The sequence below is a fragment of the Bombus huntii genome, chromosome 2 (genome assembly GCF_024542735.1).
Source record: "Bombus huntii isolate Logan2020A chromosome 2, iyBomHunt1.1, whole genome shotgun sequence".
NCBI classification, from domain to species: Eukaryota; Metazoa; Arthropoda; class Insecta; order Hymenoptera; family Apidae; genus Bombus; species Bombus huntii.
In genome coordinates this window covers 444,643-456,856 of record NC_066239.1, presented here as the reverse complement: position 1 = coordinate 456,856, position 12,214 = coordinate 444,643, and the positions used below count along the sequence as shown (strand labels likewise).

Genomic DNA, 12,214 nt, shown 5'->3' with positions numbered 1-12,214 from the left:
TGAATCGTTATGTTAAGTTTTTGAGCGAACTTTAGCTTGAATTTTTATATTCTTTTTAACACAAGTGAAGCAATAAAGAAACTTATGAATTGAGCTAATTTTAACGTAAACAAGAAATTTCAAAAAACATACAAAATTTCTTTAAATATATTCCTAACAATGCATTCAAACCTAATATCGTTCTTACGGTTTCGGTTTGTTAATTAGTTTTGAACACAGTCATTTGTAGTTTTAGAATAAATTGCTATGATAATTAGAAATTTATCAATGTGTTTCTTATAGTCTGATATTAAAATTTGAGATATGATTGAATATACGATAGTTGAAATAATTTCAAGATAATATAAAACAAACACTATATTCGGGCATTTTTTAATCATGCCAAAATATATTTAGATTGGCAGGAAAAACTAGCCAACATACCTAATGTAAGCGTTTTTATACAATTTGTTACACCTGTTCCTTCTCTGTGCTAGTGATAATATTGCATTAAAACACGCTATCTTTAATGTGTTCTGCCACAAACTTGTGAAAATATCGATTTTCTTAAAATTTCGAGATATATTTAAGGTATCGGTTCACAGAACTCGTAATTCCCCATTTAATTATATAAGAACAGAAAATAGTAGGATCGTTTGCATACAGCAAACGTGCATCGTACGTTCCTCCAGTTTCATTAACAGTCACAGGATTCTACCTGGAGATGAATAGAAATCTCTGTTAGTAATACTATTAAAATCTACAGTCGTTAAGCAGAAATTTTCATTATTAAAATTGACGAAGGTACTCGAGGCTGTCGTTTCTCTTCTTTGCCTAAGTTGTTGTCCGTAAGGATCAATTAAGGAAACAATGTTGCGCCATATCGTTTAAGATGCAGTCCCTATTTAGCTACGGTAATACAATTTCTGCGCTAAAATAAACGTCTTTTTATAGCGAAAATTCGAGTTAACCATTTTATAATATGTTTTCTGTAACTCATAACGTCAACTTCATAACATCAAAATTTATCTACAAATCTTAAATAATATTATATCATTACTACTCTACGGTATGTTAAGACGACTAATATCGATATTTTTTCTCTTTTTTTTTTAACAGAAACGTTGGAAACTAAATAAGTTACATATAATTTTCTTAGAGAAAATTTCAACTAAAAAGGTAAGTTCCGCAAAATCGTCGTACTGCTTGCTAGCCATTTCATGCGAAATCGCTAATTAATGAGTTTGTAAATTATAAATCATCGCTTAAACTTTCGGTGAGCTGTATTATGTGGTGTAACATCGGTAATTACACAAGTATAATATTCAAAATTTGTCAGGAAACCACGATTTCTTGAACAAATTGAAAATTGAAAGTGAATGATTAGTCAAAGATAGAAATACAAAATAAATAACTTAAGAAACCTCGAAATCTTCTAGATAACGATATTATAATATGATTAAAAGCAAAGAAAATAGTGAATAATTATTACTATTATTGGAACGACGATATTATATATTCTTATAAATTAATCGCGTATGACATTTATAATTCAGATTTCATAATATGTATTATATTTTAATGTTCAACTATCTGAAATTTTATGTTGCTCAGATATTTCTCGTAGCCAGAGATGGAGAGTTGAGGTGGAAATAATTGTCATCTTCTACGACAGAATTATATCTAAAATATGATAGAGATCATAAAACATTCTACAGATTTTGTGAAAGATAGTGAAAAAATTGAAGTTCGTTTTTGTGAAAGATGTATCCTACTGACATTGATTAGTGATTTCTGATATTACGATAACATGACACTTCATGTTCGAATCAAGATGAAAACAAGAAAAATATCAAATAATTCACGTTTAAATTTCCTACAAATGCATAAACACTGCAGTCTAAATAATTAGTTTGTTCGAAATCAGCATCCCGTTATCTTACCGTTTATTCATAGGCGCGTACACGAAATTGAAATAACATCTTACAATGGATGAAGTTGCAGACCTCGTAGTTGGGTTGGCAACATTTCTCCCTCGATACCCAATAATTATCGGTATTGTAGGCTAACAATAAGTTATCCCGTTTGCGCGCAGTTAGGGGCCACTGCACTTAGCACGTGTCGCGTCGAGAGGGTTGCACTCGCATACATTGCCACAGCATCTTCGATATAATTCGCCTGCTATTAGTAACACCATGCTGAAGTGAATGCTAAATGCGTCGTTTAGGTCGAATCATCGATGTAGAACATAAAGAGACAATGAGGAATATAACTCCGACTGATGCTACGCATTTCACGATCAACCATTCCGCAATTTTATGAACGCTATCTACTGATCGTTTCACGGGCATGTTGTGACGCCACGCCACAACACGCCACGCCACGCCACGCCACGCCACGCCAACGCCCCAAGAACGTAATACAGTTGTATGCATGGCCGGTGATATTATTAAAAAGTGGATTATTCCGAGAGAATCCTTTCCTTTTTTTTTTACATTTTTTTGTTTAGTTTCGACGCAAACGTGCAGTAGATGCATATACAGCAATAACATCTGGAATACCATGGTGTCTGAATGTTAATGCGAGTCACGATCTTGATTGCTTTACAATTAGTAATTAGAACAGTTAAACCAGTCAGAACCTGTATTATGCATACGAATATAATATAGAATAAAGGAAACAAAGGCAAAAATATCTGGGTTGTCCGGAAAGTTCGTCCTGATTTTTAAAGAAAATTCAAACATAGCACATTTAAATTTCGATCTACATCTGAATTATATAAGTGCCATTTTGTTCCACAACCTTTCTCCATCTTTTACACAACGTAAGTATCCCATTGCTCCAAACCTCTCGGGTATCTCGACAAAAATCTTTTCAATATGATTCTTAATATCGACCAAAAGGTTAAAGTTTTAGCCATGAAGGGAATTTTGTAATGACCTAAATGAGTGAAAATCTGAGGGTGCAATGTTTGGTGAATACGGGTGGGGTACACATCCCAAGCAAGATCTAACAGCTTTTGTCAAGTAGTCAAAGACACATGAGGCCGCGCATTGTCCTAATGAACAGCTTTTTGATTCGCTAATTCTGGACGTTTTTGTTCAATTGCTATCTTTAATTCGTCTAATTGCTAGCAATGCTTCTCCGAATTTATCATTTGGCTGTTTGGTGGAAGCTCGTAATACAAATGTAATACGTAATATGTAAAATGTAATTGTAAATAATCTATTTTTCATTCCCCGTCATTACTTGCTTAAAAAATGATGTCTCTTCATTCATAGAGCGAATCACAAATGAAAATGCGAATCATCAGATTCTTTTCCGTTAAATCGTGGGAAATTATATATCAAAACATTTTACATAGTCAAACTTCACAAAATGCTCATGGATGATGGATTTCGATACTTTTAACATTTCTTCTAATTCACGCGTCGTGGGTTATTCTCGATCAGTGTTATGTTCTGATTTTCATCAATGGTGGAGGGCCTACCCGGACGTACCCGATATTCCAAGTCGAAATCACCAGCTTTAAACTTAACGAACCACTCCCGCACAGCTTTTTCAGCTATAACACTGTTATCATAAACAGCGCATATTTTGTTTGCTGCTTGTGTGGCATTTTTGCCTCTCCAGTAAAAGAAAAGCATCAAATGCCTATAATGCACTTTGTTTCCTTTCATATTTAAGAGTCTATAAAACTAACAAAAGTTAATATATCTTAACCAAACTTTTTTTTAAAAATGCCTGAAATATCACCTTTTAGAATATATGCACATGTCATTTGTTTTCAATCTTCTGATATACTCAGACTTGCTCTAATGCTACCTACCGAAAATTGGAACGAACTTTTCGAACAGCCCAATATTTTAGAAAATAGATATTCAGTTGCAGGTATGTGTTTCAGTCTGTACTATTATGGAAATAATACAAGTCATAAAACGACACTATATAATGAAATAATACTAGCGGTACAACGTTTGTAATAAATCGAGGATGCGGATATCTCGAAATTGTCTACGAACGTGCTTATGTATATAAAGATAAACCAATTTCGTGAGTAAATCGTTAACGTGACCTGTACAATCGAGACTTTTATCGATTCCGTAAGACGTTGCACAAAATGTTACTTAACAATTTCTAGATAGTTACACGTCCCTTATAGGCAGTTTCGGGTGAGTCCGTCGCGAAGTAACGGTTCTCGATGAACTAAGGAAACTAAAATACGAAGTGAATCAGGTTAGAGGAAAATATAATTGTATACTCCACGTTATATCGACGAAATGGTTGAAACGTCAGCTATATTAAATCTCACCATGAGACTTCTGGTTCAAGGCGTTCCCTGCAAATGGTTTTCGAATTATAATGTTCTTTCCGTCTTCTCTGCGCCACGATATGCTAGGTGGAGGCACGCCTCTTGCACGACACATCAGCTTCACCTGTACATGTTATGGAACCAAAATTATAAAGAAACTTCGTTATTACCGGCCGCGGAATAAGGCCGTATCACGTATAAATGTTTGAAAAAATTAAAGTCGCAGGCTCGTGCGTGAAAACTATTCGAGCGAACTGTTGAACTGAATTTGTTGAAATGTTGTTCATGTTGAAATGGTGTATATAGAGAAATTTCGAAAATTTATAATTAAAGGGAAAACAAAGTGTAGTTTCGACCAATCGCGAGGAGACGCAATTGCGAAGAAACACGTCACCGGGAGTCGTAAATTCCTGTTACGATTATAATAATCGACGCCATGAATAGATCCATCCCCTGATTTCCGTTGAGACAATAGGGGTGGTTGAGGTGGTATAACGCTGCGATTAACAGGGTTACAAAATTTATGTTTCCAACACTTAAGAGTTACACTGAGGCGTATGTACAAGTTAAATAAGTGTTTGATTTAAGGATAGTAACCCGGTAATGACATATTGACTATTCTAACGATGAAGAATAAGTGAAGTTCGTTCTTATGTGATTACGGAGGAAAGCTCGGAGTGGGTGTGTATTTTGAACTAAGGACGTGGATTCGTTGTTCACACTTTTCGTTAGGACAGTCAAAGGTAACGATCCGCGATAACGTGCAATAAACCTAAGGACTGTTTTAAATATCCGTTATAAACCGAAAATACTTACAGGATTAAAGGTTCCTGCAAGCTAATAAGATTCGGTTTATGGTCGGGCCTTAGGTAACACAAAGGCGATAATCTAATTCTAAAATGACAAATTTTCGGACGACGGAGAACGTCTCGGCTGACTTCAAAATTTTCGTGACGTCAGCTATTATGAAATGAAAATTTATGAAACTTTTGTATGAAATTACATGGCGCAATTGTTAATTATCGTTGAAAATCGTTTCTTTGGAAACTCAATAACCAGAGAAATTTATAGTTTCATATGGAACATTGTTCATTACCGAGTGATAAATTTCATCGCTACGTTTCACAATCTAATAATTGTTTTACTTTATTAGGTAAAAGGCGTTTTGAAGTATTTTAAATTCTTTATCGATAAAATTTCAGGCTTATCATTCAAGATGGACCGTGTTGAAGAAAACTATAAGTAGCTTGAATTTATAATGCACAGTGCTTTGGTGTTGCGAGACTTTACAGCAAAAATATGTCATGCGATAAAATTAAATTTTCCCACCATTTTAGAGACCAATAAATTTCCTACTGTACGTAGCGAACAATACTAACAAAGATATGTATCGCAAACGATCAGTTTCAATAATCATGAAATCAATCAATATGATGCCAAGTAGGAGACGGATTCTGTTTAACGACGTTAAAAATATTACACATATTTGAATGATAAAATATATAACACAGACGACAAAATATTAATATATATTATTCATATGATTGAAAATAAATACAAGAGCATCACGTAAGACGCTACAGAAATCTCATTTACGATATTACACGTAAACTAAATGTTGTTAAATATAAAAGAATGCTCCGACTTTTAAAATTGAATGATTTTCTCGATATTATAATTGTGTGATGCTTAAATAACATGACATAAATTATATTACGTAAATTGTTTACCAATAATTACCAAAGAACCACCGATAAAGCTCTGAGCTTCGATATATTAAATTGGAACATTGCATTTCTAATATCACGATTGGAATTTAATTTGACATATCTTTACGACGTTTATGAATTTACGACCTATTTGATGAGAACTAAATAAATTAAATTAACTTAAAATTGATCGATATCCACGAGGTGTTTCTCAACCTCTTACACCAAATCTATGACCGCTATTTTTTATTTATTATTCCTTATTCGTTATTTGCCGTTACTCATTTTCACGGGAATTTCACGTGCGAATGTCTCTTTCGAATTTGAAGAATCAGCTTACACTATGTTTAAGAGAGAAAGGGAGAAAGAAGGTGGCTTTGAACAAAATTTCGTCGTTGAACGGAACGAGATAAAGTTCTCTCTATCAGTTTAAGAATATCAAACTCCGCTGACCAAATTGCAACCAATTTATCATTAGACAATAGTAAATGTTCAATTTAGTCGATGTTTCGAAGGTGGGCCATGTACATGATTCACAATCGGTGAAATTCGATTGATTCGAAGTTTCGTAGCATATCTGAAAATAGAATCAGCTTAGAATTTCGTTCATTTCCGGGATGAGCTTTCCCCGTTACGAGTTGACAATCGACGCACTGAAATCAGTCGATACCCTGTTTCGATTAAAATAATAGGGGTGGTTAATTGATTATAACATTGAGTTAACGCGTTAACAATACACCTCTTATTCCAACAACTGTTTCTTGTAGAATATAAGTTTTAGAGATAACAGTTAAGACGTCGACTGATAGCCAATAAGTTAAGATCTGACTGAACGGAGTACACAATATAAGTAAAGATAGTGACTGATCAAAAAACGCAACGCAAGTGAAGTACGGTGACGATGATACCGCGTAGGAAAACTAGTGATGGGTGTCTCTAAGGATACAGGATAAGCGGATTCGTTGATGACAATTTTCGTTAGCAAAGTGAGGGCAACGGCCATTGGTGCTAATTGGCTAAGAAAAAAAGTTGATGAATAAAGAAGGGTGCTAGCCGTCGCCGAAAGAAGGTCGCTCGCGGGAGACATCGTACGTCAGAAAAACCAGATTTCCTGTACTTTCCCGGAATTAACAATAACCCTAAGGACTGCCTCAACTTAAAACATACTTGGGTGGTCTTAAGGACCTTAACTGTAAAACATTCTAAAATTTATGTTAGGTCCTTAGGATTATTGAGGATATGCAATAAAGATATTTAGACATCTGGCGGCCATCTTGCCCGAGGAGCAATTTTATGTAGAAGGCCACGGGACGTAACAATTACTATCACGATTAAGTGCGAGTTAAATGTATGCCTATCGTATTTCTCGACTAAATTTAATGAGAAAGACTAATTAGCCATCAATTTACCTGCCCTCCTTCGCGTACCATGACGTCGCTAGATGTTTCTTCGGGAATAAAGTCCGGTGGCACGACAACCGATAACATACCTGTCTGAAAAGATATAATATTACCTTGTATCAGTTAATTTTATTCATTTATTACGCTGCTGATATTCATTTTACTAACAGAAATCTTTAAAGCTCGAAGAAACAATCTTTTTTGTAAAAAAAAGGCACCAATTATTAATATTGGTTTATGAAGGTCTTATCCAAAATATTTCATTTCATTCAATATCAAATATTGAGCGCATTAGTAATGCACAAACAAGCTTCGTGTTTCAGTGATAATAATACGTTACTGTTTCGGGGAAAAATCGGTAAAGCTGAAAATATAATGATGAATGTTTGTTATAAATACCGTGTCTAGCCGATACAATTGTCAAATATTTTACGTCATGTGTCGATTAATTAATACACGAGCAAATGGAAAGTGGTGAGTTTTATGCGCATTAAAAGAAATGAAAAGTCGCGAGTGAACATATCTTTCTAACAAGACATTTTCCAATCGGAACAGGAATTCCGTTGGAGTTACACGATATTGGTAATTCCTCTCTTATCTCAATCAAGTTCGTCAAAGTAACAGATCTCCGTCGAAAGTGAATCGAAACAGACATAAACCAAGTGTTTCTTAACTTACTAGTGGAAATCCAACGTTCCTAATCTCTGACTCGAATCATAGTCTCTCGACTAGTTATTTCAAGCTGAATTAACTAGCTCGAAGATGGGCCCAGTATTTCGATCAGGCTCTCTTGAGCAAAACCATAACTGCACCGCTCTACCTCCTCCGTGGCAAGAGGACGATATATCCCTCCTTACAATCGACACTAAAAACACTAAAAAGCGTAAACTAGAAACAATTAAAACAAACGCAAACACTAGCCAAAACAGTCAACAAGCCGTGTAATCACCTACAATAGATACGCAATACTAGAATCCACAAACACAATACAGACTCCATGGACGTTACGTAGCTGAAACACTAAGTAACCAACATACACAAAAAATCCCCCCCCCTATATTCATTTGTGATTGCATCGACATTCAAACAATGGTAGAGTCCATTAAGAAAGATATAAACAAAGAAGATTACAAATTAAAAATAAATAATAACCAAGTTAAAATTTTAACTCAGACTAACTCAGACTCCTATAGAAAACTAACAAAGCTACTAAAAACCTTGAATGCAAACTACCACACTTATCAACCTAAACAAGAATACTGCCCTCCCAGACACTCCATCGCCAAAGAAGACTTTGATAACTTCCTGGATGCTCTGGGCAATTGATTCATAGCTGGAGGAGACTATAGCGCCAAACATATCCAATGGGGCAGCAGACTTACCATAGTAAGAGGCAAAAATCTCTTGAATAGCATAAACACCAACAGTGTCAACTACCTCACCACATATGAACCCACATATTGGACCACTGGCACCAACAAAATAACTGATTTACTTGACTTCTTTATAACTAAAAATATCTCGCCAAGATATGTCCAAATCAACTCCTCGGAAGAACTCTCTACAGAACATTCCCCCGTTATAGCAACAATTATCTCAACAATTATCGAAAATCCACCTAATGGCTTTATTCATAGCCAACTCACCAACTGGCAGCTCTTTAGAGAAGTCTTTAATCATTCAACATCAGCCTTAATTTCCCTAAAAACAAATGAAGATATCGAAACAGCCACGGAATACTTAAACAACAGCATGATAAACGCTCTCCGCTCCTCCACACCTACTAAGACTTCTATCAACGAACATGAATACCCCCATTACATATTTAACAAAAATCGCAGAAAAACGTAGGCTTAGAAGAATATGGCAGATCCATAGAACACCTGAAGACAAACGCAAACTAAATAACGCGACTAGGAATCTAACTAAAATCATTAAAAATTATAAAAACGACTGTTTCCAAAAATATCTCGCCAATCTGTCTCCCACAGCTGACTCCAACTACTCACTATGTAAGGCTTCCAGGAAACTCACGCGTCCCCGGCAAATAATCCCTCCTATCCGCAGTCCGCAAGGTGGCTAGGCGCGTAGCCCTATAGAAAAAGCCAGTTTGCTGATCACCTATCTAACGTATTTAAACCTCACTCCTCCAAAACTGCCGCGGAAATAACCGAATACCTGCACTCTCCCTTCCAAATGTCTCCTCCTATTGAACCCTTCACTTCTGTAGAAGTTACAGAATTAATCCGTGGCCTGAATACCAGAAAAGCATCGGGGCATGACCAAATATGTAATAAAGCAATCAAGGAACTTTCCATAAAAGGGATTGCACTCATCACATCTACTTTTAACGCAATTCTTCGCCTTGAATACTATCTTGAGTCCGGGAAAATATCACTGATTACTCTCATCCCTAAACCCAGTAAACCAATACACGAAACTAGCTCCTAACACCCAATTAGTCTTCTACCTTCTTTGTCAAAACTATTCGAGAAGATGTAACGAATCGACTCCTTCCACCCTTAGAGGATTTGAAAACACTCCCAGATCATCAATTCAGTTTTCGGAAGCAACATTCTGCAATCGAGCAAATCCATCGCATAACACATAATGCCAGCCAAAACTTAGAAAAGAAAAAATATTGCTCAGCGGTATTCCTAGACATTCAACAGGCATTCGACAAAGTATGGCATGAAGGGCTTCAAATCAAACTTAAAAAAATCCTACCACACACCTACTACTCCATCCTAAAGTCCTACCTAACCAATCGACAATTGATAGTTAAATACTTAGACGCCACTTCCACAATATTCCCAATAGAATCTGGCATACCCCAAGGTAGTGTCCTCGGACCCCTGCTATTCTCCATCTACACTGCCGATTTACCAATATCAACAGAGATAACAATAGCAACATTTTCTGACGACACAGCGCTATTAGCTGCCCACGCAGACCCGATAATTGCTTCATCAACTCTCCAGCGATGTCTCGACTCTATGAAAAAGTGGTTTCATATATGGGGCTTCACAATTAATGAAAAAAATCCACACACGTAACCTTCACGCTCCGAAAACAAACCTGCCTCCAAGTCACCATCAATAATACAACAATTCCTAACAAGGACACAGTCAGATATCTGGGCACGACCCTGGACAGGAGATTAACTTGGAAAAATCACATCACAGACAAAACGAAGTAACTCAAGGGCAAACTCAAGAAATTCTATTGGCTCACTGGCCGACGCTCCAACCTAAGCACACAGAACAAAATTAGCCTCTACATAATAAAACCTGTCTGGACCTACGGAATCCAACTATGGAGAACAGCAAGTAACTCCAACATTGAAATACTTCAACACTTCCAATCGAAAACGCTAAGATCCCTAATTGATGCACCTTGGTATGTAACCAATGAAACAATACACCGCGAGCTAAAGATACCCACAGTCAAAGAGGAAATAACAAAATACAGCGACAGATATAGCAAAAGAGTCAACAAACACCGAAACCCCCTAATCACTGGACTACTTGATACGTCGGACCAGATCCGCAGGCTGAAGAGGCACTACCCGCTAGACCTAAACGCTAGATTTAATTAGATATTTATATTAAGTAATATTTACTTATTTATAACACTTACTTATAAATTATACTTATCTATAATAATTATTAACTTATTATAAATAATTAGCTACGCTACGCCAGGAAAAATTACTGAAAATTCTCAGTGCGAGAATTGATTGCAATTATTAATAAATAAAAAAAAAAGAAAGTTCGAAGGGATTTCCACTGATTGACTAAAGCCCTTTTTTCTACTTACCACTATTGGCACGTAAGCCGCCAAGTAACACGACTAAACCGTGCGCAACGTCGAACAAAGCACAGCTCCATTATTTTTAATGGAACCACATATTTTTTAATACATTAATCAATCTGTTATGGCATTTCTTATAACAAATTAGTAATCTATTTATGTCGAAAAGCTATTATAGTATTGAAAACAAAATTTTAATAAAGAAAATAATTAAATTTTTTGTTTCTGTCAAATATTAACAACTAAGCATATGTGTAGGATATGTAGTATCGTAAATATAATATTGATGATTTATTTACAATAAATGGACTGTACAGATGTTGATTAAACGGAAGACAAATGGTTGTTTAATATGAACTAATCGCAATAATGGACTATAATTTAGGCAACTCAATAGTTAATTTGCAACTCTCGCCATCACGAATCCAACGCTCTCTCTCTCTCTCTCTCTCTCTCTCACGCTGACCACACTCTCACGACAACGCTAGTGTCACGTACAATTAAGGCTTAGCTTTTAAAGACAAGAAGGTTGAGCCGTAGCACAACTTTATATTTCTTTTCTATCGAACTTTATTAGATAACATAACTTTATAAACACAGTTTACGCGACTAATCTGAGGGATGTTGACTGATGAGAGTTTGTAATTTCAGTCCCGAGGTGTTCTGGTATTATTACGGTAAAAGCTCGGTGTGGGTGTGCCCTTTGAACTAACAACGTGGATTCGTTATTCACACTTTCCGTTAGGAAAAGTGAGGGTAACGACCCGCGATGTCAATTGGTTATAGCACACGTTAATAAATGAAAATAGGAGGAGGAAGCCTTCTACCAACGTGACTCGTAGGTGACACTGTTCATGGGGAAGAGCAGCTTTTCCGTTCGGTAAATATTCACTTTCCACCGTAATTTGTACGAACGTATAATAAATCTAAGAACTGTTCCAAGGACCATCCATAAACCAATAACACTTACAGGGTTAATAAACTGAAAGTTTAAGTTTATG

General features: G+C 35.8%; 1 protein-coding gene across 1 annotated transcript in view; it reads right to left on the bottom strand.

Annotated features, from left to right (window-relative positions):
- Positions 1-12,214, bottom strand: part of LOC126873505 (lachesin-like) — a 102,742-nt gene that overhangs the window by 8,640 nt on the left and 81,888 nt on the right. The window contains exons 5-7 of the mRNA XM_050634445.1: positions 7,410-7,493; positions 4,292-4,415; positions 2,280-2,308 (exon numbers count right to left, since the gene is read on the bottom strand). Of these exons, the coding sequence (XP_050490402.1) occupies positions 2,280-2,308; positions 4,292-4,415; positions 7,410-7,493 (237 nt within the window). The remainder of the gene's footprint in view (positions 1-2,279; positions 2,309-4,291; positions 4,416-7,409; positions 7,494-12,214) is intronic.